The sequence below is a fragment of the Lates calcarifer genome, unplaced genomic scaffold (assembly GCF_001640805.2).
Source record: "Lates calcarifer isolate ASB-BC8 unplaced genomic scaffold, TLL_Latcal_v3 _unitig_5878_quiver_531, whole genome shotgun sequence".
In the NCBI taxonomy this organism is placed as follows: Eukaryota; Metazoa; Chordata; class Actinopteri; family Centropomidae; genus Lates; species Lates calcarifer.
In genome coordinates, this window is record NW_026117778.1 from 189894 (window position 1) to 216200 (window position 26307).

The 26307-nt window shown below is 41.0% G+C and overlaps 5 protein-coding genes across 5 annotated transcripts; 1 reads left to right on the forward strand and 4 right to left on the reverse strand.

Annotated features, from left to right (window-relative positions):
• Positions 1–2251: 2251 nt before the first annotated feature.
• Positions 2252–3229, forward strand: LOC108877219 (olfactory receptor 13C7-like). The gene has a single exon (XM_018667187.2). It carries the CDS (start codon positions 2255–2257, stop codon positions 3227–3229), a length of 975 nt encoding a protein of 324 aa, XP_018522703.1. The 5' UTR covers positions 2252–2254.
• Positions 3230–4927: 1698 nt separating this feature from the next.
• On the reverse strand, positions 4928–10860 carry or6at1 (odorant receptor, family 6, subfamily AT, member 1). Its single transcript, XM_051069106.1, has 5 exons — positions 10732–10860; positions 6820–6885; positions 6373–6483; positions 5601–6263; positions 4928–5192 (listed from the first exon to the last, which is right to left on the reverse strand). Exons 1-5 carry the CDS (start codon positions 10858–10860, stop codon positions 5016–5018), a joined length of 1146 nt encoding a protein of 381 aa, XP_050925063.1. The 3' UTR covers positions 4928–5015.
• Positions 10034–13704, reverse strand: LOC127142018 (uncharacterized). The gene is made up of 3 exons (XM_051069112.1): positions 13128–13704; positions 12598–12776; positions 10034–12422 (listed from the first exon to the last, which is right to left on the reverse strand). The coding sequence occupies exons 1-3, from the start codon at positions 13533–13535 to the stop codon at positions 10967–10969; spliced, it is 2043 nt and encodes a 680-aa protein (XP_050925069.1). The 5' UTR covers positions 13536–13704; the 3' UTR covers positions 10034–10966.
• Positions 13705–13751: 47 nt separating this feature from the next.
• Positions 13752–15544, reverse strand: LOC108877220 (putative olfactory receptor 52L2). The gene is made up of 2 exons (XM_018667188.1): positions 14583–15544; positions 13752–13849 (listed from the first exon to the last, which is right to left on the reverse strand). The coding sequence occupies exons 1-2, from the start codon at positions 15520–15522 to the stop codon at positions 13752–13754; spliced, it is 1038 nt and encodes a 345-aa protein (XP_018522704.1). The 5' UTR covers positions 15523–15544.
• A 2312-nt stretch (positions 15545–17856) lies between these two features.
• LOC108877231 (putative olfactory receptor 52L2) lies at positions 17857–18802 on the reverse strand. The gene is given in 2 exon segments (XM_018667195.1): positions 17857–18252; positions 18254–18802. Coding segments are annotated over 2 exon segments (945 nt in total).
• Between the last annotated feature and the right edge of the window lie 7505 nt (positions 18803–26307).

Below are 26307 nucleotides of genomic sequence, written 5' to 3' on the forward strand. Positions count from 1 at the left end.
AACACCAACAAGTCCCCAAAGTCTCGAGAGATGATTTTAGTTTTTTACATTTTGTGCACAAACAATAACAACAGAGCTAAAATTAGTGTGTGTGTGTGTGTGTATAGTTAGTTTATGGGAAATAATTCCTTAGTTGTGATGATAATCAAGTATTACAATATGTCTTCATGAAGTGTCGTTCAGACAGAGGGATGGCTCCTGTACTTCATCACTTCCTGCGCTGGGTGAAGAATATGTCCAATAATAATAAGAAAGAGAGAATATTTGTACATGAGTCTTTATTCATTATGAATATACTTCTGTACTTTTCACATTTACAACATACAAACTGTTTCACTCTTTAGACTTAATGAAGCACTCGTCTGTTATTTCACTCAGAAAGTTGGAACAGTTTAATCAGACGGTTTCTCTGCTTCATCGTCATGAATCAGATTAGAACAGAACAGAAACAGCATTGATAATGTTCCACATGTTCGTCTGATGGTAGGTTTAAGGTGTGTGTTTTTTATTGGGAGTGGAGCTGGTTCAGGCACAGAGACAGTGGACAGAACCAGTGAAGGCAGAGATGAAATGCAGCTCAGACCTAGACCAGATATAAACCAGGACCACTGCAGTAAGGACTCAGTCTTATGTGGTTTTATGGCAGATAAACTACAGTCGCCTCCACTAGGCTTATAAAACAGGGGAAGGAGATGAGAGATTAAAACGACCCCAGACTTTAAGTCGATCAGTTGACGTAAATATTGACAACATGTGGGATGATGTTAACACAGAGTTGACAGCAACAGTTGCCTGGTGACGAAGCACTCAGCATCACAACAAAGCTGTGAGCGTGGAGAAGCAGAGGCTTCAGGTAGCTTTTAAAAGCTGTGAGTGAGTCCAGCTCTGGTCTGGATGGAGGAGGTTCACATCAGCAGAGGTAAACCTGACTCACACACACTCAGACACCATGAAGACATGATGACTTCCACCATACATGTGTCTACTGTGACGATTTTATCTGTTGGTCTTTGTTCAGCTGTTTCTGTTTTTAACAGGCTTCATAAATAATCTGATTTGATGAACACACTGTGTCAGTAGAAAAGCAAACATTTAAAACTGAGTCATCTGAATATGAATGAACAAACTAATTAAATGTTATGAAACATGAATCTGCCTGTGTATAACTTTTTAAACACATTTGAATTAGAAGTGGAGCCTGTCTGACTCATGAGACTAAAACATGAGCTCATGGTTCGTTGTAATGGCTGAAGAGGAGGTGAGTTTCTGTGCAGGTGAAAACATCAGTGAATCGTCCTCAGAGGTTAAACCTGCTGAGATCCTCTGATCATGATCGCAGCTCTGACAGCAGGAGACGTGTTGATGTTTTATTCCTGGTAAATGTTGTTTAATTTCTAATATAACGTCTGAGGTTTAGAAAGTGAAGTGATTCTGTGTTGTCTTGTTCTAGTGAGTGAAACATGTTTTATGTGATTCTTTTTCTATATTTTATAAATTACAACTGCAGTTATTTTACTGACATGTTCAGACCTGAGCAGAGATAAAAGATTCAACAGGAGGATTGAAATGTATGAACTGATTTTGCTTTGTTGTAGAATTTTACATCAGATTTTTTAAAACACTGATAAATGTAAATCATGAAAAACAAACAAAATAAACTGATAAATAACTGTTACAGCCACAGTTAAAATAATTCTAATGTGATGTTTGAATTCAGAGAGTCCAGAGGGAAAGTTTACAAAGAGTGGGTCTTTAACAACTGTGAGAAGTCAATGAATCAACAGAGAATTAGTCTGTCAGTCTGATGTTTTATGAACCAAACGACTGAAGAAAATCACCAGCTGTCGTCCAGATGTCAACTATGATGAACATGTTTTGTGAATGATCAGATCCTTAAAGTTTTCTGCTGATGTCAAAACAGTTTGTTTATTTCTCCTGACACTCGAGTGTTTGTGTGGTCGGGTCACTAACACCCACACAGTCCTTCACATCGTACATCTGTGAGTGTAGCTCATGCAGCTAACAACCCTCCAATCAGCACCTGAAACACACAAGAAAACACAACAGTGACACCTAGTGGCCACATGGAGGGATCATCACAGAAGTTCCAGAGAAATGATCTACTGCACTACTAATACTTATATATAATACTTATATTTGCCTGTCATCACTGTTAACCCTAACCCCATCACTCTGACAGACTGGGTTTCAGTGACTCTGTCTATAATCCTCTCCAGGATCCTCCCTCAGTAGCATGGAGAACCAAACCTTCAGCGCTGATATTATATCCATTGAAGGGTTAAAGGTCAGTCCTCAGTCCTCCATCCCTGCCTTCATCCTCCTCCTCCTCATCTACATCTTCATCATGGTGTCCAACATCGGCCTGGTGGTCCTGATCACCATGGAGAGGAGCCTCCACCAGCCCATGTACCTGCTCTTCTGTAACATGAGTATTAATGATGCGTTCGGGGCCACGTCCATCATCCCCCGCCTGCTGGGTGATGTTTTTACACCAATCACAGAACGCTACATCCATTACATCGACTGTGTGGTTCAGGCCTTCGCCAGTCACTTCCATGCAGGAACCTCTCACACGGTGCTCATGATCATGGCCTTCGACCGGTATGTGGCCATTTGCAACCCCCTGCGTTACGCCACCATCATGACCAACAGAATGGTGGTGAAGCTGTCATCGGGGGCCTGGGTGGCGGCCTTCATCTCCGTGGCGATCCTGCTGGGCCTCACCATCCGCCTGACACGCTGCAGGCAAGTTATATTTAACCCCTACTGCGACAACGCCTCCCTGTTCAAGCTTTCTTGCCAGAACCTCCTCATCAACCACATCTACGGCCTCGGCAGCGCCGTGGTCATCCTGGGCTCCTCCCTTGGCAGCATCGCCCTCACCTACCTGAGGATCACCATCATGTGTTTGAGGAGCAAGAACAAGACCCTGAACAGCAAAGCTCTGCAGACCTGCGCCACCCACCTGACTGTGTACATCATCATGTTGGTGACTTCCTTCACCCCCATGATCATGCACCGGCGCCCTGAGTGGGCAGACAGTGGGAAGGTGGCGTCCGTCATGTTTGTCGTCGTCTCCCCGGCACTGAACCCCATCATTTACGGGCTGCAGTGTACACAGCTCAGACAGAAGATCCTCAGCGTGTTTCACGGGAATAAAGTCATGGATGGTAAAAGTTTCACAAAGGAAAAAACTTTCCATGAATAACTTCTTAAAAACAAACAAACCTCAACCTCCCAACAACTGTCAGGGAATTTAAGGTGGAAATTTGTTTTTATTTGAGACTGAGTTGAATTTTAACCAACACATTTATGTTTACAAGACCAACTGAGTTAGATTGAAACTTTGTCTTTAACTTTACTGCTGATCATAAAATTGACAATATCTTCAATTATTTTCTTTAAAATTGAAGGTTTTTTTTTGTAGGTTTTCAGTCTCATTTTATTTTCATATTTCACAGATCATGTTTTCAATGATGAAGTTTGTTTTGCTGCAGGGAAACAATGATTGAATCTATTTTCCCACAAGTATTAAACATCACTTTGATAACCACTTTACAAACCATTGAGCAAGACAGTCTTCACCAAATGGAGGAAACTTCATATACAGATGAGGATGTCTGAATAATATGCTTTCAATAAAAATGTTTTTAATGTGTCACTTCTCTATAATCTTCTTGGACGTATAAAAGTACCTGCACATACCTGACCACAGGTGACCAAGTTATAGAACGGTATAAAAAAGTCAAGTACTTGAATAAATGTTTGATTCCACCACTGTGATGACCTGGATAACAGCTGCCTGACTAAGACTTTCTGTGTCTGTGTTCATGTGGAACCTCTAATATTGCCTGTTAATAAAATTTTGTTTGGCACAAGAAGAAGCTGTAAATATTAAAACACTGGACAAAATAATGTGAAACATGTTCACACAGCTTTATGACAAAGACATTTATTCAACATTGATTCATTCATCTGAGGGAAAACAATGAGAGGTTAATTAACATATTCACTTAAAGGGATCATTAACTAACTTTTGTCTCCCCCTTCTGGCAGAGAGAGTAATTACACAAACACTGTCGTGACTCCACACCAGAGGGAATCTGTGGTTGGTGTTGTGTATGGAGGGTGGAGCAGCGTGCAGGTGGAAAACATTTCTTCAGACTGGCCACAAAAAGAAGAAACAGTTTTATTAATTTATCACTGAGGATCTTCTGCTGATAATTAACGAGAAAAAAAAACATCAAAGTAAAAACAAAACACTGACACACTCATTTTCCCAAAGAGTGAAAAACAGACCAGCCAGTTTCCTGTCTTCCACAACCTTTTATCACCTGTCACCTGCTGTCTGCAGCCAATCAGAGAGCAGCTCTGCAATCAGTGACCAGGTGGCATCAATCTGCCTTAACCTGGAGATAACTGATGCTCAGCTGCACTTGGACAAAATTACAAGAGGCAAAATCAAAACATACATTGTTGGTGAAGTTGATAAACAAGTAAACACCTGTGAAACTGATGAATGTTTCAGCAGAAAACATCATTCATCTTCCTCTCAGCATACAGACCAATGATGACACACAGAAGTGATATATTTGGAACAGAGGAAGCAGAATCAGTGACACTGTGATCCAGAAACACAGCTCCACCATTCTCCTAGCGGCTGTAGTCTACTCTGTCAACAATCATTGATGGTTGACTTAATATGCATCGGTACTGGTGCACCAGTGCAGGAATTAAAACCCTGGTATACTACAAAATGCCTTAGATTTACCTGGAGCTGAGAGGCTGAGTCAGCAGTGTGTGAACTCATTTGGCAGTGAGAGCTTGAATCTAATTCTCTATATGTTAAAGTCCCAAACTCCAGTTTTAATGTGACTCTTGACTGTGAATTTAACATTTAAAGTTTTGCGTATAGGTTAGTCAATAAAGAGGCAGCAGAACAAACATGGAAGGTACAAAATATAGTTCAAAGACTAGTTTCAGTGTTTAAAGTGTCAGTTTCTCTCTAAAGACACTGTGTTGATGTTCCTTGTGGCTGAAACAGCAGCAGGTCTGAGCCTGCTCAGGGTCCTCCCGATAGACTCCTGCAGCTCCTTGTTCCTCAGACTGTAGATCATCGGGTTCAGGAAAGGAGTCAGAGCAGAGTACAGCACAGACACAATGATACGAACCTGAAACAGAAGCGATAAACATACTTCACTGATAACCACAAAATTTACTATGAATGCTTGTCCTCAAATTGTGATGAACATTCCTAATGTTCCTACTACTACTGTTTAACACCTTCTGGTCCTCAATGAACCATCACATACTTGATGGTCTGGTCTGTAGGGTTGGATTCAGGACCTTAAATGTGTTTTGTCTTCATACAGTTCTGTGCAAAAGTTTTAGGCACTAAAAGTAAAGTGAGGATGTTTTAAAAATAAAAAAAGCAGTCAAAACAGTCTCTTCATGTGACCCCAGACTTTCTCTGTGATGCTGAGATCAGGACTCTGTGGTGGTGGGGGTCAGATCGTCCGTTGCAGGACTCCTTGTTCTTTCTTTCTGAAACTTAGAGACAGATTATTTGAGTCTCATACCTCTGGTGAAAAGTTTCCCACTCTGTAGGAAATGTACACGAAGGAGGCCGCGCTGTAAGAGATGGACACCACGGTCAGGTGAGCAGCGCATGTCCCGAAGGCCTTCAGCCTCTGAACGACACCCATCCTCGATATGGAAACGCCAATGAGGACGTAGGAGGTGAGGATGAGGACTCCTGTGGTCAGCAGTGCCACCAGGGCAAAGGAGATGGACACAATGTTATCCACTGAGGTATCACCGCACACCAGCTGCCGTACAGACGACAGGTCGCACCAACCGTGTCTCACCACGTTGGGGCCACAATATGGCCGCAGCCAGGACATGGTGGTGGCTGGCAGAGTGCAGAAGATCCCAAATCCCCAGGCTCCTGCGACGAGGACCAGCCGGACCGGGCGGGTCATGATGGTGGTGTAGCGCAGAGGGTTGCATATGGCCAAGTAGCGGTCGAACGCCATGGCGGTCAGAATGGCACGGCTGGTAACGGCCAACTGGATGAAGAAATACATCTGGAGGAAGCAGCCTGGGACGGAGATGGTCTTCATATCTGTCAGGAAGCCGGACAACATGTTAGGGATGGTAGTGGTGGTGTAGACCATGTCCACAAAGGAGAGGTTGTAGAGGAAGAAATACATGGGAGAGGTGAGCTTTGGATCAGTCAGAGCCTGCATGAGAAAAGACAGAGATCACAACACTGATAATTATCTTAGACGGACTGAGGTGATATTGATGGAGTAAGAAGAATGTGGCTTTATTTTATTTATTTTTTCTTACCAAGAAGATAATCATGCTGTTTCCTGCCAGGATTACGATGTAACACAGCAGCAGGATGACAAAAAGGATCAGCTTTTTCTCACCAAGGTTGGCGAGGCCCTGGATGATGAAGAAGTTGATGCCATTGGGATCTGAGGTGTCGTTAACAGACCTGGATCTGTGATAGATCGATAAGGACAGGTGTGAATCTGGAGGGAAAAAAGTAAGGAAAAACAGACGTCAGTGTTGAGGCAGCTGTCACTTTATCCAGTACACTTGCCAAAAACCAATGTTTTAGCCACAACAGTGGTTTTTGTACAGAACAGTAATCCTTTGTTGCAGGTTGGCGTTTCGTTCACACGACAACAGCGTTTTGAAACTCCAGACTGTAATCTTTTGAAAACGCCACTCTTACTGTAGGCATGTTAATTGCAATAGTTCTTGTGAAAACTGTTGTCACTGCCTCACCTCGCACATGGCTGTTACGTTTTCAGCCAAACAGCCATGCGTGAATAGAACAACAACAATGGCGGACTCAGCAAGTTACATCGCCATCTACTGGCCTTGTATACTACTGCATTTTCAATTGTTTTCACAGATCAGTGTTTTTTAAAACATCAAGAAAAAACTTCTCAGTTTTTTGCAAAACTGTAAACAGGGCGTTTGAGTGTGATAAAGAGACTTTACTGCAGGACTGTCGGATTAGACTGACTTAGCTTTAGCTGGGTGTTCCTGATAAACTGTTACCTTAAATCTAATATGTCAAAAAATTGTGAAATGTAAACTATGAATCAAATTATTCATTAGTCAATCACTACTATATGTATGAAAAACAATATATAGAAAGGAATAAATGACCTGTCCAAACACTTTAACTCTTCACTGAGTTCTTGTAAATTTTTAGTGTATTTGTCCTTTTCATAGAGACATGCTTTGTCCCCCATATAAACATATCAGACAGTGTTAACCTGTTCTGTCTTTGTGTGTGTTTAATCAGAGCAGTGGATTCAGGTGTGTGGGAACCACCAGATGTCGGTCGTCATCATCATCACCCTGCTGTGCTTCAAATACCCGCCTCCTCCCTCAGCTCTGTTTGCTCAGTCAGTTCTGTATCCAGTCTTTCTACTCAGTATTTTCTCTGTAGTTTTTGCCTGTTTGATATTTGCCAGTGCAGTCTGCTCTGCTCAGGGACCCTGCTGTCCCACATCTGATTCCTCTGAGCCCTGGTCCAGCCTCCACCTCAGCCTCACCTGGTTCCCACACAGCTCTGTCTCTGACCTCAGCTAAACCTGTTCTCAGACCCAGTCCACAGCCTCTTAACCTGCCTCAGTCCAGTCTCTGATCTACCAGCTGTAACAAAACATAAACATCCATGGTTGCCTGTCAAACCAAATGACCATATATTTGTCCATGCACAGGCCCATACAACAGGAGAAAACGGTGCAGTAACAAAACTACCTGAGAAACAAGTGTCAATAAAACACAGGGGTGAGGGATCTGCATGATCTGAAGTGAGTATAACAAATCTGAAGGTGTGTAGATGTTTGTTTCACCCTCCAGTTGAGTAGGTTTGAGTTCAACACCTTTAAACAAGCGTCGCTCCAGCTGCACGGTGCATATCTGACTAATCTCCTCGTTAGAGCATAATCTACATTTACTGAGTTAGTGAGAGATAAAGACACATGTAGTTTACAGCTTTTACAGCAACTTTAAGATGAGTTAACATGAGGCTAAAGCTCTGAGGTAAAAGCAGGCATCCTCTAATAAAGTTAGATATTGTGAAACAGTCAGTACTGCTGTGATAAAAGGCACAGTTATCAGGAGAAGAACAGCTTAAGACTCAGTTCTAAATGACTTTTGTTGTAAATTCTGGACTAACTTCGTCTCTGTGTCTCTGTTCTCTGGCTTACAGATGAAAATATATAAATAAACATATCACAGAGTCAAGTCTGATCCCATGAAAAACACAAAAACACAGACCTCTGGGGCTTTCAGGTGAAATATCAAACAGCAAAATCTCCATCTCTCCTCAGCAGACAGATGAACAGATGAGTGGATGAAGATTAATTTCCTGTCAACAAACAATAAGTGCAGCAGCTCAGTTTGACCACACCAAACAAAACAAAACTTCTTCATATTTTTTAAAAGTTCAAACACCTGGAAAATATGATTATATATTAATATAACACATCATCGTGATCATCTTCTTACCTGAACACCTGGATCAGACTTTCACTGCTCCGTCAGAAGATCTTCATCTGAGCTCCACATTTTGTCTTTTCAGGAGGAACCACCTTTTTCTCAGATTTTAATGAGACTAACGAACATTAATGAGACAAAGTTGCATCAGATCGTCTGCATTAAAAAGATAAATTGGACACAAGGAAAGAAAATAACACCACAGGGACGTGGTTTTAGTTTCCTTTGTGGCTATAAACAAAGAAAAGGTAGCCACATAATTGTCTGTGTTGCCATGGTGACGGCCATCTGCTCCTCAAGTCTGGTTTAACCTCCTCATTACAGATTCATTATAGAAGCGATTAGGCTACTTTAATTGCTTGTGTGTGTGTGTGTGTCTGTGTGTACTTGTATAAGTCCTGTTGTGGGGAATCTTAAAGTAAATCATTGCATGTTTAAAGTGAGAACTCAGTTTAAAGCAACAGAATGTAAGTTTGGCCGAGCAGCAGCGCCCCCTGCTGAGGGACAGCAGCACTCTGCGACACATCACGTTACCATGACGATGTGTTCTACTACTGTAGGTTTGGGATGTTTTAAAAGTTTATTTTACTGGCTTCATGGCTGAGACTCTTTGGAGACCGACTGATGTGAACAGCCTCCAGGTTCTTGTCTCACAGACTGAGAGTGGAATCTCAAATAATCCGTTTACTTGTTCTTGTCAGAACAGCAAAATGAAAAGAAATGGCTGAACAGCATCTGGTTACATCCCTCTGATTGATTTCATGGTTGTTTTTCTGAATCACCACTGGTGTACATGTACTAGAGTTGGTTGTCTTCATGCTGTTATTACCTCTGAGTAAGGCATCATCAGAGTCTGTGACAGGAACCAGACCAGTCTCTGTTTGTTACTGTATAAGTCACATTATTCTCTTCTATATTATTTTATTTTTTGTTATTATTATCATGTGGAACATGATGCGAAACTCAGTGAGCAGTTTCGTTTATGAGCAGAACAAACCTTTGTTTTCTTATAAACAAACAATGTTTACTTTCAAACTCAGTGTGAATCCTCAAGCTCTGACAAACATGGTGAATTTGTTTCCTTCTTCAATAATGGTATTAAATATCTAATAATCAATATGAATCAATATGAAACCCTACACTGCTGGGTCAATAATAATTTATTTTGTTTATTATGTGAAAATGGTACAGTAAAACAGTAAAATATCTTAATAATATTTCTTCTATCAGGACAGAACTCTGAGATATTTAATTCATTGACATAAAACAGAAAAGCAGAAAATCCTCACAGTCAGAAAGTTTCTACTGAAAAAAATCACTGAAAGATTTATTCATTTATTGATGAATTATTACTAGTTTCAGTTTTATTCTGTTTTTGTTCAGACTGTGGATGTGGATCATTTTCAACCGATCAATAAATCGAAACATTGGTCCAGTTCTAAGTCAAATCAATCAAAGTTCTCAGGACTCATTGACTCTTGTTGACACAGATTTATTTAACATTCAAATTTTCCTCACAAGTTTCACATTTCACGATTTACATCCAGGTACTTTCAGACAGCTGTCTGCAGATGTTTTCCCACTGAGCAAACTCCATGTATGTCAGATTTTGAAGCAAACAGATGTTGAGTTTAGAGTAAGAATTTACCCAAACCTTTTCCCACAGCTGTTTATCCATAGATACTGACTTTTAGCACAAACAAGTTCTACAATCATTAAACACTGGAAGTCTTTTCAGACTCTTCACATTAAACGTTTGCATGTTGTCAGAGGCCAAAGTGTCTCGGCCTCAGTAATGGGAGTTTAGGAAAATTTCAAGGAATTGTAAAGATGAAAATCATCAAAGTTAAAGTCACTATCAAGGTTATTGTCATAAATGTGTATGAAGTGTCATCGTATCAGCAGTGTTACCTCAGCTTATCCCTGTAATCAGTGCACTGCCTCTTCGTGAGTTTGAGAATGTGTGGCCCTAGAGATAATCCACACCCCTCACACCCTCGCAAACACAAGGCAGAGGAAAGAGTCAGTTCACTTGCTGATGTCAATGAACGCTTGATGAGACATCGCCGGTGGGCTCAGGAACTTATGTATTTTATAAGTCCTGTAAATGTCCTTTGGTAGAGATAGTGTTTGTTAGATTGGGAACAGAGCCATCGTCTGCCACGGCCTCGGCTCATATACCCAGAAAGCCATCACAATCCGGTCCGAAAGATCCTGGAGGAAGCGGACGATCCTCCTCCTCCTCAGCTCAGAGGGGTCCAGTCCTTCCTCCTCATCGTCAGAATCCACGTCCATGATGTACTCGTCCATCCGGTTTCTCACCGTCCTCCATTTCTTTCCAATCTTCCGTGGCAGCTTCTGGAAGAAATGTATGACGTTCTTTTTCTTCCTCTTCTTCGGTGTGGGTGCGTTGTCATCATTTTGAAGTGCCATCCTGGAGAGCGTCGACCTCCAGCTGCAGCCAGAAGGCGGTGGACGACCTGCGGAGGTCGCTCATCACCTGGTCGGACATCAGCTGAGCATACCGGCTGATGGTGTTGTCGTACAGCTGAGCCGACTCTGCCAACCTGGCGGTGAATGATTTGTCGCTCTGGACTTGTACGACCCTGCCCATCCCCCAGGAGAGAGGAGGGAGGACGAACAGTCGAAGCAGATGCTTCACAGCTGCAGTGCAGAACAGATGAACCTGTTCAGCTGGTCTGACGGGACCGGACCACAGAGGGCCCAGAGACGTCGTCAGCAGCTGGGAGAAGCTGGACAGTTTATCCTCACTGATCAGATCCTCCAGTTTGATTAGAGTGGATCTGTCCCAGTCGCCTCCGCAGACGTCGACCTGCTGCAGCAGAGTCCTGACAGCACCGGTTATGACCTGGACTCTGGATCTCTGCTCCTGCTGCATGTCCTCACACTCTTCTGTCTTCTGTCTCAGGTCGGACAGAAGTGTGGATACAATCGTCTTTGCTTTTTCCTTTTTGTTGTTCTTCTGCTGCTCCACAGCGTCTTTGTGGCAGGTGAGAAACTCTCTCAGTTTCTCCTGCAGAGCGACTTTCAACTCAGTAGCTGTGGAGTTCACGTTCTTCTCTTTGACCTTTGTCTTGCGTCGTCTCAGTGGGAACTTCGACTTCTTTTTCTGGCAAAGTTCCTTCACACTGTTGACGACGATGTCGAGAACGTCCGAGGCAGCAGACTCTAAGGCGGGCAGGGATGACCTGTGTCGACCGGTCATCACGCTAAAACTCTGTGGGGATGACAGGGCCAATAACTTGGCCAGAAGGCCCTTTAACACCTGGAGACAGGAGCCATGAAACTCAGACAGGTCGCTGTTGATCTTCTCAGACGACACGTGTATCGGGTATGGCTTCTGACGAGCTCCAGGCTGCTCAGGCTGCTCATCACTGTCAGTCTTCAGACTGATGGTGAACGAGCTGAGCTGCTGGTGGCCGGATGCTGAGCGCTGCTCACTTATTTTGGTAGCAAGGTCTCTCAGGATCCTGGTTGACTTCCTCCCTTCAACCTGACAGCTGCTCATGGTGTCAGCGATGGCGAACATCACCTCCTCAGTCGCTCTTTCGGAGATGGTGTCTATGTCCTGGTCCTGATCCTCGTCTTTTAAATGAGCCAGAGTCTCACCTGCCAACGCCAAGAAATTCATGGCAGCAGATGTGACCTCTGACCCTTCGGCCTCAGCGCTGTCCTGGCTCTGAGCAGCCAGCAAACACAGACCCTGGTTCAGCTGCTTCACTAAATCTCCCAGCATGCTCCTCACCGGCAGCTGGGAGGCGGAGCTGCCCAATGAGCGAACCAGGGCTTCTTCATCGACTTCCAAATACTTTCGCTGATCTCCAGGCACCGGTCTCAGAGCAGCAGAGGATCTACAGAGAAACAAACACAGACTGATTCAGATTCAGTGTTCAAGGTTTAGTTCAACCCTTTAGACTTTTCAAGACCTGCAGAAACCCTGGTGTTAAATGTGAGTGGTGGAGAATCGACAGTAGCCAATCACAGCCCAGATCACAGTTACCATGTGATGAGGTGTTTTCTTCTTACCTGTCGTTGTTGTCGCTCTGATGCTCCTCTTCCTCCTCCTCTCTCTCAGAGGGGGGCGCTCTAGGCAGGTCTTCAGGTTGGAACTGGACCTTCAGAGCTGGGGTGAGCAGCTGGAGGACCAGCTGAGACACCACCCTGATGATCCTCTCAGACACCTGAGCCAGGTGAGTCTGAGACATCTGAATGGGAAGAGACAGAGAAGAAGATGGTTTACGTTCAACTTTACAACAAGGATCAACTGATGCTTATTTTACTGATCAATCTATTTATTGTTTAATTTGTAAAACACAAAATAAAGGTGCGAAATTCTTTGTCACAGGTTCCCAGAGCTCAAAGTCATGTGACACCTCCATATCACTTGTTTTAAAACAATAATAATAATAATAAAATTTACGGCAGAATTTCTGCCATATGCATTATCACAGCCAAAATGACAAAAATGTTCCGAAGTTCCCACAAAGATTAATCAACTAATCGAGTAAAGTCTGGGTGAGTTTTCAGTCAGGTGATTCTGGGTCAGAGTTACTCACCTGCTCCACCATCCGGTCCTGCAGGCTCTGCCACTCTCTGTCCTCCAGGCTGCCGATGAAGGATGAGAGCATGGCGGAGATCAGGTCCTCCTCCTCCTTACAGTCAAACAGCACCTTCTCCTCCAGGAACAGCATCAGGGCTGCCTGCTGGGTCAGCAGGTCGGTGGTCTGTTCCTGGTTGGAGGTCCGATCTTGGTCAGAAGTCTCCTCTTGATCGATGATCTTGTTCTCTGAGGTTTGATCCTCAGACGTTGGACTCTGGTCAGATGTTTGATCCAGGTCGATGATCTGATCCTGGTCAGAAGTCTGGTCCTTGTTGGTGATCTGGTCCTGAGACGTCTGATCCAGGTCAGTTTCTTTCTCCACCTCACTCGGAGGGAGAAAGTCTGAACTAAAAACTCCAGACATTGAAGCTTGTCTGTAAAACTGTTCTCTGAAACTGGTTTATACAACAGGTCTCTGAAACTGTGTTGAATAACTGGTCTGTGAAATGGTTTGTTCTGTAGTAGCTGTGGTAAACTAACTCTCTGGTCTCTGGTTCTAACGTTCCGCTCACTCTGACGTGTTCAGTGTTTATGACACAGCTGAGATCTGGTTCCATTTGGAACACGGTTTGGCCTTTGATCAAGGTCTGGTTCTAGAACCCGTCCGGGACTCTCTGCTGCAGGTTTCTTTACATGAGAAGCTCACAGTCATATTTCTGCTGAACAAACTCATCAGTTCTCATGACACATTTTTCAGATGAAAATAAAAACACTGAGTTACTTTCCACCATTGGAGAAAGTGAGGTGGACTGAGTACAATTATTCAAGTCCAAATTTGATGGACTTGTGCTTTATTTTATGTCCTTTATACCTCTGCTCTATCACATTTACCTAACAGCAACAGTCAGCAGTGACTTTATTGTTAAAATTATGATTTGTTATAGGTTAAACTCCCAACAGTTTGTATGAGTCAACCTGAAACAAACTGCTGATTAATCAATTAGTTGACTGATAATTATTTAAGTTAAATCATGGTTGCAGCTTATTTTATTTTGTAATGAGAACTCTGTGTACTGTATGGAAACTACAGAAGTGGAAAATGTGCAAGCTGTTCAAACACATTTGATACTAGTTTACAAAATTCACAGCAGCAAAAATAACATTTAAAATGTCTCAGTAATACTTTCTTCACTCCATCTGGGTTAGTTTGTACCTGAAATAAACAACCAGTAAAAGGTATCCACTTTTCCAAATGACTCATTCTTCAACTTAAAAGAAAAGCTTATACATGATTTTACCCGATTTCTTGCTTCTCAACAAATACAAATGTTTTTGTAGTAAAAATAATGGTCATGGTTTTGTTTTTTATTTGAATATTTTCCAGTAAAAATATTTTGGGAAAGAAAAACCTTCAGAATCTGAAATTAAAATGATGTCTTAACTTTTCTGAGCTGGAATACATTTGACAAACTCTTGTGTATTTCCTGGGACTGCAGCCCGTAGATGACAGGGTTCAGGCTGCCGGGAACAACGTTAAACAGAATGGCTGAAACCTTCCTGTACTCTGCGTACTGAGGGAAACGATGGAGAATAATGGGAACCAACCCACTGATGAACATAATCAGATACAGGCACAGATGAGTACTGCAGGTCTTCAAGGCTTTACTATTCAAAGACTTGCTCTTACTAGTCAGACAGGCCTCTGTGATTTTAGAATAAGTGAGGATTATACTGCCAACAGAGGATAAGAGCAGGACCATAGTATAAGTGAGGCCATAGATGTTATTGATGAACACATTCTCACAGGAGAGTTTAAACAATGAGGCATTATCACAGAACACATTCATGATCAGAGTCCGACATCGGTTAAGTCTTAAGGTCAGACTGAGCAAAATCGCAACCAAAACAAAGGCCACTCCCCAGGCAGAAACTGTCAGCTTGATCACCATTTTGTCAGTCATTACAGTAGAATATCGCAGCGGATTGCAGATGGCCACATATCTGTCAAAGGCCATAATCATGAGCACTGTGTGAGCATTGGTACCAAACATGTGTGCAGTAAAAGCTTGCATTACACACTCATAGTAGTGAATGTGTCGCTCAGAGGGAGGCACCAGGATGTCTGCGAGAACTCGGGGAACAAGAAGAGAGTTTCCCATCATGTCATTGACTGACAGGTTACAGAAGAGGAGATACATTGGCTGGTGCAGGCTTCTGTCTGTCCATATCAAGACCACAATGCCCACGTTAGCAACAAAGATGAACATGTAGGCCAAAAGCAGAAAGATGAAGAGCGGGTACTTGTTAGTCTTGGTGACCATTAACCCCTCCAGCTGAAGAGTGAGGCTGTTGTATGTATAGTTTTCCATCTGCTCACAAATAAAACAAGAGAAAGAACGAGGAAAAATCATGAGACACAAACACTGGTAGAAATCTCCACAAACAGAAAACTACAGCCTTTGAGATGATATTCATAAATAATATGAAAGTTATTTTGTAGCTCATTACTAGAATTAAGACGCACAGGTATTCACAGTAAAGTATCTTTTCAAAAGTGACAAATTATCAATGCATTAATCTGGTATCAGCTACTTTTTCTCCACCACATAGAAAATCACTGTCAACAAATCACCTTTCTGCCAATCAGTCTCCTTTCTGTCTACACTGTAATCATGGGCAGTGGTTTTATGAACGTGACTGTCCTCAGGGGAAAACTTTACCATCGCCTTAGAAAACATTACGTAATGTTCAGGTGGTTAATGAAAACTGTCAGCAAGCTCATCTGGTGGACATACATGGAAAAACACCTTGCTTTTGTTTGTTTAATGTTGGAAACTGGATGTAAGACAAGTAGAGCAGCACATCAACACCCCATAGGTCCAACTTTGGTATTTTATTTATTGTGTCTCATGTTTTATCATATCTTTAGATATTTCTCTCTCTCTTTTTTTGTTTTACATACTTAACATTATTAAAGCTGGTTTTACTGGATTATGAGAAATATACTATTTACCTCTCCACCCAGTTACAGCACAGTCCAGCAGCACATGTTTACCTGTAAGACTCACATTGTGACATTTAGAGGTGGTATATGTAAGTTTTTGCTTTAGTTCTATAACCAATGTTAGCTTTAACAGCTGTTTATTCAGCCATTGTTGCATTTAAAAGACATGAAGTTAGAATACGTCCTATGGGCAGCACCACTTCTTCATGCCCTCATATTGGACTGAGGGCAGACTGGACACTTCAGTGACTCACTATGGCAAAGTGGTATTACAAGATGGGACAGGACTGGGCTAACTAGCTAACATGCTAACTTCAATAGAAGAAAAAAAATGATATAAATAGAAGCAAAATTAGAGTTAACATTGCCTTCGCTCTCTACCTCTGGAGACAGCTCCTGGCAAGTAAAGAAATGAGGTCACCAACAACATTTGTTCATCATCTGTGACGTGAGAACATTTAGGGCTTCCCCTAAATTTTGTTTAAACTTTAAATCCAAGTCTTGTCTTAAAACAACTGAACCACAAAACTAACTGTGATGGAAGTAGAGGCGTGAAAGAAATGAAGGGCAGTGCAACTGGTTTCTGTTGGCCACTTCGATACTCTCTGGTCTGGTGGCAGGTGAGAACTGCCTGATGAGAGCTGCATGCCTGCTACGGCAATGTGCACAACTAAAGCGGAAACTATCAATGTTACAGCGAGTTAAAACCAGTTGACAACACTGTCAGCAGCCCTGCAGGAGAGACACTCCACAGTGAGGTAGGGTTTCATAGCTGAGCTGTGACCAAGATGCCAACTTTATGTCTGTATGAAAAACAAGACTGAATTAAAATAGAGAATACAGCTCTCATCAGGCAGCTCTCACCTGACACCAGAGCAGAGAGTACTAAAGAGGCCAACAGAAATGAATCGTGACCTGACCTGCCTCATTCTGTTTGGTGTCATTCTACCCTTTGTTTCTATCATGTCTCTACTTCCATCACAGTTAGTTTGCATAGTGCATGTGTTTTTGTATTTTTGTTTTACCAAAGAGAAGCCAAAGACAAATTTCCACTTAGGTGGACAATAAAACCAATCAATCAATCAATCAATCAATCAATTAGTCAATCAATTAATCAATCGTTCATTGTCGTATTGAACAGCCCAATCCCACTCAACTGGCAACATTCTGAGTTTGGTACAGTCCTACAATCATCAAATTTCTAACCCAGCATGGAGCGTTTCTAAAGCCAAAGAGTGAATCACATTAGACAGCAGTGGAGGACGTTGAACCAGAGTCTGGTTTAAAAGTAGTTTGCTGCTAAAATCTGAAACAGACTGATTTGTATAGATTTATGGTGGTGAAGAACATTCTTTATTAACTAAATATTCATGACAACATTACAGTTATATTTGCATGTTCTGTATTTCATGACAGAACGGAGCCATATTACTTTAGTTTACTGTGTTGAGGTTTATGTTTATGTTTACAGGGCTTTAATTACATTAAAACAAATATGTGGGAATTCCTAAAGAATTAACATCAAAGCCTCTTTAGTTTATATTAAATAACATTTAAAATGTCTTAGTAATACTTTCTTCACTCCATGTGCATTAGTTCCTGACTGAAAAAATACACCAATAAAAGAGGTATCCACTTTTCAAACAATTCATTGTTAAACTTAAAATGATTTTTGCAGTAAACGTTATGGTTTTATTTTCCAGTAAAATCATTTTGGAAAAAAAACCTTGACAATCCTTGATTAAAAGGATGTCTTAACTTTTCTGTGCTTGACTATGTTTGACAAACTCTTGTGTATTTCCTGGGACTGCAGCCCGTAGATGACAGGGTTCAGGCTGCCGGGAACAACGTTAAACAGAATGGCTGAAACCTTCCTGTACTCTGCGTACTGAGGGAAACGATGGAGAATAATGGGAACCAACCCACTGATGAACATAATCAGATACAGGCACAGATGAGTGCTGCAGGTCTTCAAGGCTTTACTATTCAAAGACTTGCTCTTACTAGTCAGACAGGCCTCTGTGATTTTAGAATAAGTGAGGATTATACTGCCAACAGAGGATAAGAGCAGGACCACAGTGAAAGTGAGGCCATAGATGTTATTGATGAACACATTCTCACAGGAGAGTTTAAACAGATGAGGGATTATCACAGTACGGGTTCGCGATCAGAGTCCTACATCGGTTCAGTCTTATTGTCAGACCGAGCAGAATCCCGACCAAAACAAAGGCCACTCCCCAGGCAGAAACTGTCAGCTTGATCACCATTTTGTCAGTCATTACAGTAGAATATCGCAGCGGATTGCAGATGGCCACATATCTGTCAAAGGCCATAATCATGAGCACTGTGTGAGCATTGGTACCAAACATGTGTGCAGTAAAAGCTTGCATTACACACTCATAGTAGTGAATGTGTCGCTCAGAGGGAGGCACCAGGATGTCTGCGAGAACTCGGGGAACAAGAAGAGAGTTTCCCATCATGTCATTGACTGACAGGTTACAGAAGAGGAGATACATTGGCTGGTGCAGGCTTCTGTCTGTCCATATCAAGACCACAATGCCCACGTTAGCAACAAAGATGAACATGTAGGCCAAAAGCAGAAAGATGAAGAGCGGGTACTTGTTAGTCTTGGTGACCATTAACCCCTCCAGCTGAAGAGTGGGGCTGTTGTATGTATAGTTTTCCATCTGCTCACAAATAAAACAAGAGAAAGAACGAGGAAAAATCATGAGACACAAACACTGGTAGAAATCTCCACAAACAGAAAACTACAGCCTTTGAGATGATATTCATAAATAATATGAAAGTTATTTTGTAGCTCATTACTAGAATTAAGACGCACAGGTATTCACAGTAAAGTATCTTTTCAAAAGTGACAAATTATCAATGCATTAATCTGGTATCAGCTACTTTTTCTCCACCACATAGAAAATCATTGTCAACAAATCACCTTTCTGCAATCAGTCTCCTTTCTGTCTACACTGTAATCATGGGCAGTGGTTTTATGAATGTGACTGTCCTCAGGGGAAAACTTTACCATCGCCTTAGAAAACATTACGTAATGTTCAGGTGGTTAATGAAAACTGTCAGCAAGCTCATCTGGTGGACATACATGGAAAAACACCTTGCTTTTGTTTGTTTAATGTTGGAAACTGGATGTAAGACAAGTAGAGCAGCACATCAACACCCCATAGGTCCAACTTTGGTATTTTATTTATTGTGTGTCTCATGTTTTATCATATCTTTAGATATTTCTCTCTCTCTTTTTTTGTTTTACATACTTAACATTATTAAAGCTGGTTTTACTGGATTATGAGAAATATACTATTTACCTCTCCACCCAGTTACAGCACAGTCCAGCAGCACATGTTTACCTGTAAGACTCACATTGTGACATTTAGAGGTGGTATATGTAAGTTTTTGCTTTAGTTCTATAACCAATGTTAGCTTTAACAGCTGTTTATTCAGCCATTGTTGCATTTAAAAGACATGAAGTTAGAATACGTCCTATGGGCAGCAATCGATCAATCAATTGTTCATTGTTGTATTGAACAGCCCAATCCCACTCAACTGGCAACATTCTGAGTTTGGTACAGTCCTACAATGATCAAATTTCTAACCCAGCATGGAGCGTTTCTAAAGCCAAAGAGTGAATCACATTAGACAGCAGTGGAGGACGTTGAACCAGAGTCTGGTTTAAAAGTAGTTTGCTGCTAAAATCTGAAACAGACTGATTTGTATAGATTTATGGTGGTGAAGAACATTCTTTATTAACTAAATATTCATGACAACATTACAGTTATATTTGCATGTTCTGTATTTCATGACAGAACGGAGCCATATTACTTTAGTTTACTGTGTTGAGGTTTATGTTTATGTTTACAGGGCTTTAATTACATTAAAACAACAGTAAACAGTAAAAGCTTGCATTACACACTCATAGTAGTGAATGAGTCGCAAAGATGAACATGTAGGCCAAAAGCAGAAAGATGAAGAGCGGGTACTTGTTAGTCTTGGTGACCATTAACCCCTCCAGCTGAAGAGTGAGGCTGTTGTATGTATAGTTTTCCATCTGCTCACAAATAAAACAAGAGAAAGAACGAGGAAAAATCATAAACACTGACATTAACACATAAACTATCATGAAATCTCCCAATGAGAAGAAAAACATGAAGACAACAAGAGGATACTCACAAATATTACAAAGGTCATTTTTACCTTCCTGCTCAAAAAGAAGTAAAGAATGGTTTCTGACAAAATGACAAATTGTGATTGCAATCATTTACATATAAACATATGCACTGATGGTATAAAACTAAATTATGGAGACAGACTAGTACTGTTTTGCTGGAGAGGATGATTATTTTGCTGATGGTCGAGATTTTTTTTTTTTTTCCACCATATAGAAATTCAAACAACAAATCAAATTTTCCCCATCACACTGAGTAACCAGCTTCACTGAGCAGTATTTCAAGTAAAACAAAAACCTTCTGGGTTGGGTCAGTAAACTACTGATGATCACCTCTCTGCCTTCAGTGCTTCAGTCTCAATGAGGCCTCTCCTTCTCTCAAATGTTTAACCACACTGGTTTTATGGACATGACTCTCCTCAGGGGAAGTCTTTTCCATTGCGCAAGAAAACATTATGTAATGTTGAGGTGGTTAATGAAAACTAAGAACAAGCTCATCAGGTGGAAATAGATAGAAAACATAGAAATACATAGAAAAACACTTGTGTTATTACAACCTAAATGTTCAACACAGATCACACTGACATGCTAGTAGGCCAAAATGGAGGGTCAACTTCGGTCTTTTTGTGAAGTTTGAAATATTACAGATAATAATTGTAATATTACAATATTACAATAACAGTTGGACACCTCCCACCTCTGGAGAAAGTTTTTCTTCAACTCGGGAGAGGTTGAAAACTGCTCAAGGGTCTTGTCAGCAGGTTATTGGTGCTTGTTGCAATGACAACTTGACGAATGTAATTGTGGAAATTCTGCAGTGAAGGAAGACATCCAGCTAAATTCTATAGACATTTGTAGGCCAGAGGTGCTCATTCTGTAGCCTGAAACAAAAACTGAGGTGTTGGAGGAGGACATGGAGGACTTTCAGTTGGCAAGAGGTGCTGGCAAATTGTTACACAACTCAGAAAAGGAAAGCAGGGATCAGTGCAGGCTGCTTTCAGAAGGTGGAAAGAACTGTTGACTGGGAGTATTGTTGGCAGGTGGAACACTTCTAAACCTGACTGAGAAGGGGAATGTTTGTAACCCCTGTGGAAGCCAATCCTATTTCATTGGGAGAGGTCAATGAGAGAGTTTGGATGCTCTGCAATGGCAAGGCACAAGGGGGTGGATGAGATTTGTCCTGAGACATTAAAGGCTCTGGAAGATATTGGTCTGTCTTGGGTTGCAGATCTCTGTCAGCATCTTTCACCTCTTAAGTGGGAGTGGTTGTTCCCATTTGTAGGAAAAAGGAATGGAGAATGTGTTCCAGTTATCAAGGTATTAACTGTTCAGCCACCCCTGGAAATATTTATTATAGGGTTCTGGAAAATAGACCAACTGTGAAACAGCAGACCACCTCTTACAAGGCTTCTGAATACATCTATTGCAAAAAAACCCAAAACAAAACAAGACCAAAACCCCACCACAAACAGGTTGAACGAAGCCTCTGACATCAAAGGAACACTGAGAGACATGAAGCAGCTCGTAAATAAGACATCTTTACAGTTTCTTTATGAATATAACACATATACATATCCATTTGAAATTTCTTGTGCTTTTAGTCTGTCCATATATTTGAAATAGGTTTGTCCTTTATTTCAGAGTTTTGGAACAGCAAAAACAGTCCCTCTCTTTGAATTTGGAGATTAGAAATTAATAATATGCATATGCAACTTCAATCATTTTATATGAATATCAGATTTTAAATATCTACGGACATGGGTGTTATTCAGCTGACTAACAAAATTCATACAGATACTGGACCTCTGATACAGGGCAAATTCCATGTGGTGTCTGATAGGGCTCCATTCTTGGACCTCTTTTGTTCCTAATCCATAGTAATGACTTGGCGTGATACTAGCTTGTTCATTTCACATTATTTTTTTCTCCTCACTTTGTTTTGAGGCACATTCTCAGTTATAGGAACAGATGGATGCGTTGGTATTCCAGCAGCTCATGTGTTCTGCTCTTTAAAATTCCTGTTTTTATCAATGGAGTCTGGTAGTGATATATGGTGATCTTCTTAGGATCTTTCTCTTTAATAAAAAGGTGTGTCTCTGTAGGATGTATCATTGATACAAATCAATGTAAACTTTCTATTTGTACAAGATAATGAAGATTAAAGCAACAAAAATGAAAATTAAAGTGACTTTTATCAGAAATAGTCATTATACTGAACATTGTTAAAGAGAAACTGTTATTCATTAACACCTGCTTTGAGTCTTCTGGTCCATTGGTCTTTGTCTCTTCCTTATTGCATCTTTGTTGGCAGTAAATATCCACCAAGGAAGATTTCTTCCCTGGCTGCAGTTTTATATTCTCACTGTATTATTCTCAGGGGACTTAACTCTGATGATTTGTAATGCAACACTGAGATGTCATGATATCTTTCTGCCCTGTTGGGCCAATGTTCCTTTAATTGGTTGGGTAAAAATGGACTGTGGTGGTTTCTGTGAGAAGAGCGTAAGAACTCATAGTAACACAACTTTACATCTTGTGCACACAATTACACTCTGTGCATGTGTAACAGGGTAGACTTGTGTGTGATCTTGTGTGACACAAGTGGTGGATTTGTGGTGCAGGTGTGGGTGTGGCTTTGTAGGGTGAGTCTGTGGAGTGATTTCATGGTGATGGGCTAATCTGAAACAGGTGTGCTGGATGTGACTTTCAGCCAGCTTAACTACCCCCACCCACACTCTCCTTCAGCTGAGTGCAGCAGGTGTCAGAACACAGTACGAGGCGCCAGCAGCAGAGTGTAGCACACTGAGTCAGCATACCAGCCGACTCAGTGGCCACTCACCAGGCCACACACCTTCAGCCATCTTCCCTTCTTTTAGAGTAACTGTTCCTGGACTTATTTAACTTTGATGGTTAGAAATAATAAAAGACTTTTTCAAATTTTATTCCTGTCTTGCCCATTATCCACTGGTTGGTCAATCGCTGGAGCTGAAAGAATACTTTACACACGTCTAAACTGTCCCTGCCTAAACTTGTCCTATCTACAGTATCTGCCTCCTCATTGCCCTCAAGCAATGATAGGATGTTTGAAGCCGAGGTGTCGAAGCATGTACCAAGTGTGAAGGGGCCCCGCTTCAAGGCTCGTATCATTTTCAGAAAACCACGTGACCTGTGACAAACCAGGCCTCAGTTTGTTTTGAGCACCAGTTTCTGGATATAAGCATCAGGTTGCTGTAGGTATTAGTTTAGCAGATTTTGTAGTAGTTGAAGTTGGCAGAGTATTTATTATTTTTATTATTATGATCATTATTATTTGTAGTAGTTGTACTTTTTCTGTTTTTAAAGAAAAATCCCTGAACTTACACTGTTGAGCACTGAATCCCCACACACAAATTACAAATGTCATGATGTGATTTATCTTCATTAACAAACATATAAAGCGAGGAGATAACGGAAGGGATAGCAGGGCTGCATTGTTCTAGATACGAAAAGGCTCATGAACGATTTGGCTGCAACACATTAACCTGACCAATAGATGTCACCAGTGAGCGCTGTTGAATGAAGCTTTGAGTAATGAACCTTTTTGCGAACCAATAGGCTCTAAAGCCTCACAGCTTCAGGGAACTTCATTTGGCCATTACCACTGTCAACCCCAGCATGTGCTGGCACCCACAGACTTAAATCCACCTTCCATCAGCCGTCTGTCTGGGCTGTACCACACCTCTCCTGAAAAAGAAATGTGATTAAGTTACTCCTCTCCACTGTCCTCAAAGTACAAAGAGTACACAACAAAACTAATTCAACTAACCTAACTAACTCCCCCCACCCCTCCCCTCACTTGGTCCATCCCAGTGACATCACTTATGATGTCACCCAGTTTACAAGTACAGGAAGTTTTGAGGCTCCTCTTGCTGGTCCTGGTGCACTTGTGGATATGGTAAGTGGCAAAGACAGAAGATTATTAGCTGAAAAGACACAGAACTGAACCAATAAACAATAACTAAAGTTAACAATATCGGTCTGTGTTTGTGAACTGGAACCAAACTCAATGCAAAACACAAACAAACCTGGGATAGTGTGTGTCTACAAGCTACAGATCAATGATGGAACTATGGCTAAAACAAATAATTAACAAGCATGATTAATCCAATGCTGGTGAAGCTTCCAGACATTTTCTACCTGTAAGGAAAGGAGCTTCAATGTTTCCAATCTTATCTCCTTCCTTTTACAGTGGAAAGGTAATAATGATGTCCCATAATGCCTTGTTGCAGCAGCATTTAAAATGATGCACCATTGTAGATTTCTGGAATTTGTTTTTTAAAGTTGTGAGGAGCAGATGAACTTAAATGAGTGGAGGGATTTCATCAAACACACTGAAGATATACAGGAGCAAAATACCTTTATAAAATACCTGTTTTATAACAACAATGCTGCACAATGACTTTTAAAATCTGATCTTTAAGATAAGATAAGATAATCCTTTATTAGTCCCACAATGGGGAAATTTACAATTTAATTAAGTAATTGCTCAAGCAAAAGTCTGAAACATAATCTGAATTCCACTTCTTTATTGTGAAAATCTGCTGCTTTTCTTTTTGGTGGTTGTAAACTGGATGTCTTCGGTTAGGTTATGAATGAATTAATAAAATCTGAAGGCCATTTTCGCCATTTTTTGTATACCAAACAATTTATTTAGGAAACAAGTGGCAAAATAATCAGTTATGAAAATGGCCATGAGTTTTTCACATGACCAGGTTTTTTAGCAGTGTTGATTTGCCCCAGGTATTTTTGAAGCTGAAAAATGTAATTAAAACTCAAAGAAAATAGAGGAGCTTCACACGGGAAGAAAACAATTTTATGAAGTCTAGTCAGCATTAAAGCTTCGGTTCGATTGATATGGGTAGGTGTAAGTCTTGTCTCAGTTTACAGCTTACAAAGTTTACAAAGAGATGTGACTGCTGATTCTTTTACATCCCAAGCAGATCCACAGTACTGAAATGGTGGAAGAAGTTTCAGTGGCAGAAATCTTCTAGATCTACCACTACAGGTAGAATATATAGATATCTTCATTTTTTGGGAAAAGTGACTTTTTAACAACCACCTCTTTTCTAATTTTTTTTCCACAAGTCTTATAAGTTCTTTCCTCATAGATCAGTGAGTATTCTGTTTCCACAGTTGTAGAAGCTAAATGCACATCATTATTATGACCCACCATCCAGAAAATCTGATGAAGACCCACCAACCCAGCGTTCTGCAGGGAGGACCTGGCCATGCACCCTTTGGCAGCGTGTTAAGTCTTTGGCCCTTCTAGAGGCTCCATGATTTCAACTCAACAAAGAAAAAGTATACCAACTACACGGTAAGTCAACGTCATGCAGCTGTTACTTGGTGAGTTTGTAAGAGGTAAGTGCTATTTAAGTGGGTCTTCTTTGTGTGTGTAACATATAGGCTTGGGTTTTGTTGTGATTTTATCAATACTACTATTCTTTTCAATACTTCTCATCGGTCTGGTACTTTATTGATACTTGTATCAGTACTCTTAAATGACTATGCAAGAAACTAAACTGAAGAAAAACCTGAAGACAAGAGTTAACATTTCCTAATTCAACAAAAACAGTTCCTCGAACTTCAACAACGTTTACAACAGCAAAGGTATTGTATAAATTCTACAATAAACAGTGCAACAGCCGTCGGTTGGAAGGCAATGCTGGTAGAAGGAGAAGGGGCTAGCTAAGAGTCAAAGTCCAGAATTTTTAAGATACGTGGCATATTAGGCTAAACAATTACTTACGGCTTTTGTTTTTAGTTTATTATTAATTAATTTTTTATTAACTGCTTATATTATCTAAAACATACTGGCTATAGATGAAGATACAGTGAGTTTATGTTGTGTTCGCTCACGAGTTTTGTTGCACTTATTACAGTGAACATTGATATTGTTGACTTCTGTAAAATGTATTCTCACTTCAGATTGTTTCATTCTATCCTCTGTGGTTTCTCTGCATG

Excerpts from the sequence above, each read along its gene's own strand:
- or6at1 (XM_051069106.1), bottom strand. The coding sequence starts at position 10,860 with ATGGACGAGTACATCATGGACGTGGATTCTGACGATGAGGAGGAAGGA. Across the intron at positions 6,264-6,372 it reads ACAGCATGATTATCTTCTTG|GCTCTGACTGATCCAAAGCT; the intron begins GTAAGAAAAAAT and ends TTTCTCATGCAG. Across the intron at positions 5,193-5,600 it reads TGGGAAACTTTTCACCAGAG|GTTCGTATCATTGTGTCTGT; the intron begins GTATGAGACTCA and ends CTTCTGTTTCAG.
- LOC108877220 (XM_018667188.1), bottom strand. The coding sequence starts at position 15,522 with ATGATTTTTCCTCGTTCTTTCTCTTGTTTTATTTGTGAGCAGATGGAA. Across the intron at positions 13,850-14,582 it reads GTCCCAGGAAATACACAAGA|AACTGATGAGTTTGTTCAGC; the intron begins GTTTGTCAAATG and ends ATGTGTCATGAG.
- LOC127142018 (XM_051069112.1), bottom strand. The coding sequence starts at position 13,535 with ATGTCTGGAGTTTTTAGTTCAGACTTTCTCCCTCCGAGTGAGGTGGAG. Across the intron at positions 12,777-13,127 it reads AGGACCGGATGGTGGAGCAG|ATGTCTCAGACTCACCTGGC; the intron begins GTGAGTAACTCT and ends CTTCCCATTCAG. Across the intron at positions 12,423-12,597 it reads CAGAGCGACAACAACGACAG|ATCCTCTGCTGCTCTGAGAC; the intron begins GTAAGAAGAAAA and ends GTTTCTCTGTAG.
- LOC108877219 (XM_018667187.2), top strand. The coding sequence starts at position 2,255 with ATGGAGAACCAAACCTTCAGCGCTGATATTATATCCATTGAAGGGTTA.